Below are 3,895 nucleotides of genomic sequence, written 5' to 3'. Positions count from 1 at the left end.
GAACGAAACTTGCGTACTAATCGTCGTAGTGTAAATAAACAAATTTAAGTGTAAACACACGCGTACGAACACATTACACCCCGATTTGCGATCGGATCCAACGCAAACGTTCACAATCACAAATCTTATAATGATTCTATGTACGAACTGCGAAGCGATAAATATTATGTATCTCTTTGAGCCCTATATTAACTGATATTGAGACGAATGTCTTGTACTCTCATACTGCTTACCCCTCACGTTACCTGCTCGTGGCAAACAGAATCCATCAAAAATTAAACAAACGATGAAAAAAATCCTTCGCCACAAAAAATCGTCCAATGCACAATGGATAGCACCTTGACTATCGCTACTTTAACCAAAACATAGCCTTTGTAGGAGTGTTGAGTTACGATAGCGAGATATAACTTAATTATACACATGCGTTAACTCTCTCTTGGTGATGTATAACTAGTTTAAACCACGTAAAATAACATTTTCGATCGCATTTTGTAAAAATGCTGGTCGGCACCTACACTGAATATGGCATAACACGCAAACACTGACTGAATTTCACAATGAAACACTGCACTGCACCGCGAAAGTTCGTTTGAGGAACGCGACATGAGCCTCGATATGCAATATTTAACTCACCTTGTTGTTTATTTGCTATTTTATTAAAACAGTTTTGAAAAACTTCATATAAATGCATAGGCTCGTCATCGCTCGTCGCCATTTTGGAATTTACTGTCCAAATAAACCATAGACAAAATAGATGGCAATTAAATCAAACCGTTCCGTTTAACTCAGTTATTTAATAATAGATAAAAGTAACGATCAAGTATTTAAATTATTTCGAAGCTAAGTTGATTTATCACTTTATGAAACAGTTAGAATTCATCATTGCAAATTTATTTGAATTAGATATTTGATATAAATAAAATTTGATTGAATCTTTTTAATTACAGCTGCTATTCGAAATTAAATTTTTATATACAGCACGCTTAGATGCATCTAACAGTTAAAATACAGAGCTAAGAGTTTTGAAATTCATCTCTCTCAATTCAAAACTACATACTCAACTACCTAAGAGCAAAGACAATGGGTTATATTTTTATTTTTTATCTATTAATATCATCAATGTTTTGCTTCTGCTACACTTTGACGTAAACGATAGGAAAAAAGTCTGCCTACAAAATTTTCGAGTGCACTTCAAAGAAAATAAACATAAAATAATCTACATGTAACATGTTCTCATTGAATTCTATTAACAGTCAAAATCAGGTTAGTTAATTGATGAAACGAATGAGCTATTTTTAAACGGTGCCAACAGAAAATACGTGAATAACGTTTGTCATAATAACCTTCACTTTTCAGATTCTTATTAGTTTTAGCCAGCTATCGTCAAGATATTCTGGCATTTTTAGACATAGGAAACAAAACAATTGCAAGACCAAAGATGTGACCGGAAAACAAAGCACAGCAGCAGTGTACGATGCTAACATTTGTCAAGAAAGTTTTCAAGAGGCCCTAAGAAATTTCGATAAGAATGTACTAGATAATATGCGCAACATTGACGCGCGGTCAGTGGCGTCGTTTCCTCGCTTTAAATCGCCGCTACAAGATATCGTCTGTGTAGGATCATCTAAAAAAATATCACATATATCTGCTAACAGCTTCGAGCAGAATAAAAATGGCTGGTTAGATTTGACTCCAGCAGTGACCGTAGATTTACGCGGGAAAAAAACTAAATTCAGTGTCTCTGAGAATTTTGTAGGTTTGTTAGCGAGGAGTGTACAGCAGAATTCTTTCAAATATACTGTTCAAGTTCGCGGTTTCAAAACAGAGCGGAGTGTACATGCAGATCTCAAGAGGAACCCTAACCTTTTAAACAGACTGCGTAAGTCTTTGGGTCAGTATAGAATACTCTGATGATTTTGGTATGCTAGACTTACTTCCATCCAGACATACCAAATCAATGATATCCTTTCAGTCATGAAACAATTATACACATGCAACCTGCTCATACTGTAATTTAAATAAAGTGAAACTTTTTGTAGCTGTAACTAATTACTAAATCATAGCCAAACTGACTAAATTGAATCATTGTCTATTACTCATGTTTTATAATGTGTCTTATTTTTGTGATTGTAGTATTATATAATATATTCACATCTTGTATATAACAACCATAATGTAGCTCATATAAATTTTCTGTTTTTTTTGAAAATATCGAAGAGAAAATCATTTGAATTATTTAATTAATTAATATTTAAAACTTACAAGATTTCAACAATTTCTTAATTATTTGATTATTTGTCAACATACTGGTTGTTAGTTTATGATATTTTTATTTGTATAGCATGTGTTTAAATGACACATCTTGGTAATAAAGTTCAGTCCTATCTCATAAACACATGGGTATAGAACCATAGGGTCTAGGGTTTAATCTTTCCTATGATCTGAAATTTCACTCTGAAACCTACATTTCTGATCTGTTTAAGACAATATGCCGCAAGACATATTTCTGGCCAGTTATCTTATATTTCATTTATATATTCCAGGTCTCAATGTATCAGAAACAACGGAGAAGCAATCCGCAGCTGGGCCGGAGGTGGCGCCGCGGTTGGAGAAGCTACTCAATGAGGACACGGTACTCACCCACCAGCAGAAGGATAAGATTAAGATTGCTTTCGCTGAGGGTTATTTAGCAGGTGATTGATTTAATGATTTAAGTTTAAAACTACTTGTTCATGACGCCTAGTGTCTAGATCTATTAACCTATTAGCTGTTGCCTGCAGCTTCACCAGCGCAGTCTTAATAATATTTCATGGTAAAAACTTTCATCCCCTATTTTCTCCCTTTGGGGGCAGAATTTAGCAAAATACTTTCTTAGCTGATGCCTATGTTACAACATGAATGTGCATGCCAAATTTCAGCCTGAACTATCCGGTGGTGTGGGCTGTGTGTTGATAGATCACTATGACAGTTGGTCACCTTTGAGTTATATATAATATTTAGATTTGTCTTTTCTCATTCCAATTTATATTTGTTGCAGGGTCCCACCCAGAGAATGTGCGCGGCACCAAAGCATCGAAATACTTAAAGCTGGTACAACAACTGTTAACCATTGTACTGTTCCTGGCCATATTTGTGAGTCTCATGGCATCCGTTAGCGGGACTGTCTTCCGGTAACTCATTTGCTTATTTATTTTTATAACTTCACATATCCACTTGTTTCGAAACTTTTTTAATTTTCATTATTAATAGCTGGTCCCATTAGATAGAAAGAATTTTATGCTTTATGACTAAATCATTTTGTAAAGCCAGGGTATTCTCATTTTTCTTTTCATTTAATACTATAACTATAAATAATGATAGAAATATACAACTACTGTTCCAGGATCCAGCTGGGGAACCAAGTGGAGGTGGATCCCGAAGACATCTCCGTCACATTTGATGATGTGAAGGGTGCTGATGAAGCCAAACAGGAACTCAAAGATGTTGTGAGCTACCATCTTATGGAATAATGTCAGATTTTAAGACAAGAGAAATTTGAGATCAGATGTAGAAAGCTGTTTAAGCTTATAACTCGTTAAAACTATGTCTGCAATAGTCAAGTATCAAATTAATTTTTTTTTCAGCTCTTAAAGCAAATTGCAGTATGCTTGTTTTAGAATAGTTTTTTGAATTAAATGCAATTCAAAAATGAGTGGTTAATTTGGATATTAAAAACGTTGTCTTACTTCATCATTTCATTCATAACATATACTGCGAGTAGTGTAAGCGTTGAAGGTGGCCGGCTCGACCGCAGGTGGAGTTCCTGAAGTCGCCGGAGAAGTTCTCGTCGCTGGGCGGCAAGCTGCCCAAGGGCGTGCTGCTGGTGGGCCCGCCCGGCACCGGCAAGACGCTGCTG

The 3,895-nt window shown here is 35.5% G+C and overlaps 1 protein-coding gene across 1 annotated transcript in view; it reads left to right on the top strand.

Moving 5' to 3' along the window:
• Positions 1–1,123: 1,123 nt before the first annotated feature.
• Positions 1,124–3,895, top strand: part of LOC119836494 (ATP-dependent zinc metalloprotease YME1L-like) — an 11,165-nt gene continuing 8,393 nt past the window's right edge. The window contains 6 exon segments of the mRNA XM_038361853.1: positions 1,124–1,263; positions 1,357–1,891; positions 2,544–2,693; positions 3,038–3,170; positions 3,383–3,485; positions 3,794–3,895. Of these exon segments, the coding sequence (XP_038217781.1) occupies positions 1,228–1,263; positions 1,357–1,891; positions 2,544–2,693; positions 3,038–3,170; positions 3,383–3,485; positions 3,794–3,895 (1,059 nt within the window). The 5' untranslated portion in view covers positions 1,124–1,227.

This window comes from Zerene cesonia, chromosome 24 (assembly GCF_012273895.1).
Source record: "Zerene cesonia ecotype Mississippi chromosome 24, Zerene_cesonia_1.1, whole genome shotgun sequence".
NCBI lineage: Eukaryota > Metazoa > Arthropoda > Insecta > Lepidoptera > Pieridae > Zerene > Zerene cesonia.
Note: the sequence above shows the minus strand (reverse complement) of the source record. Positions and strands in the feature narration are given on the sequence as shown.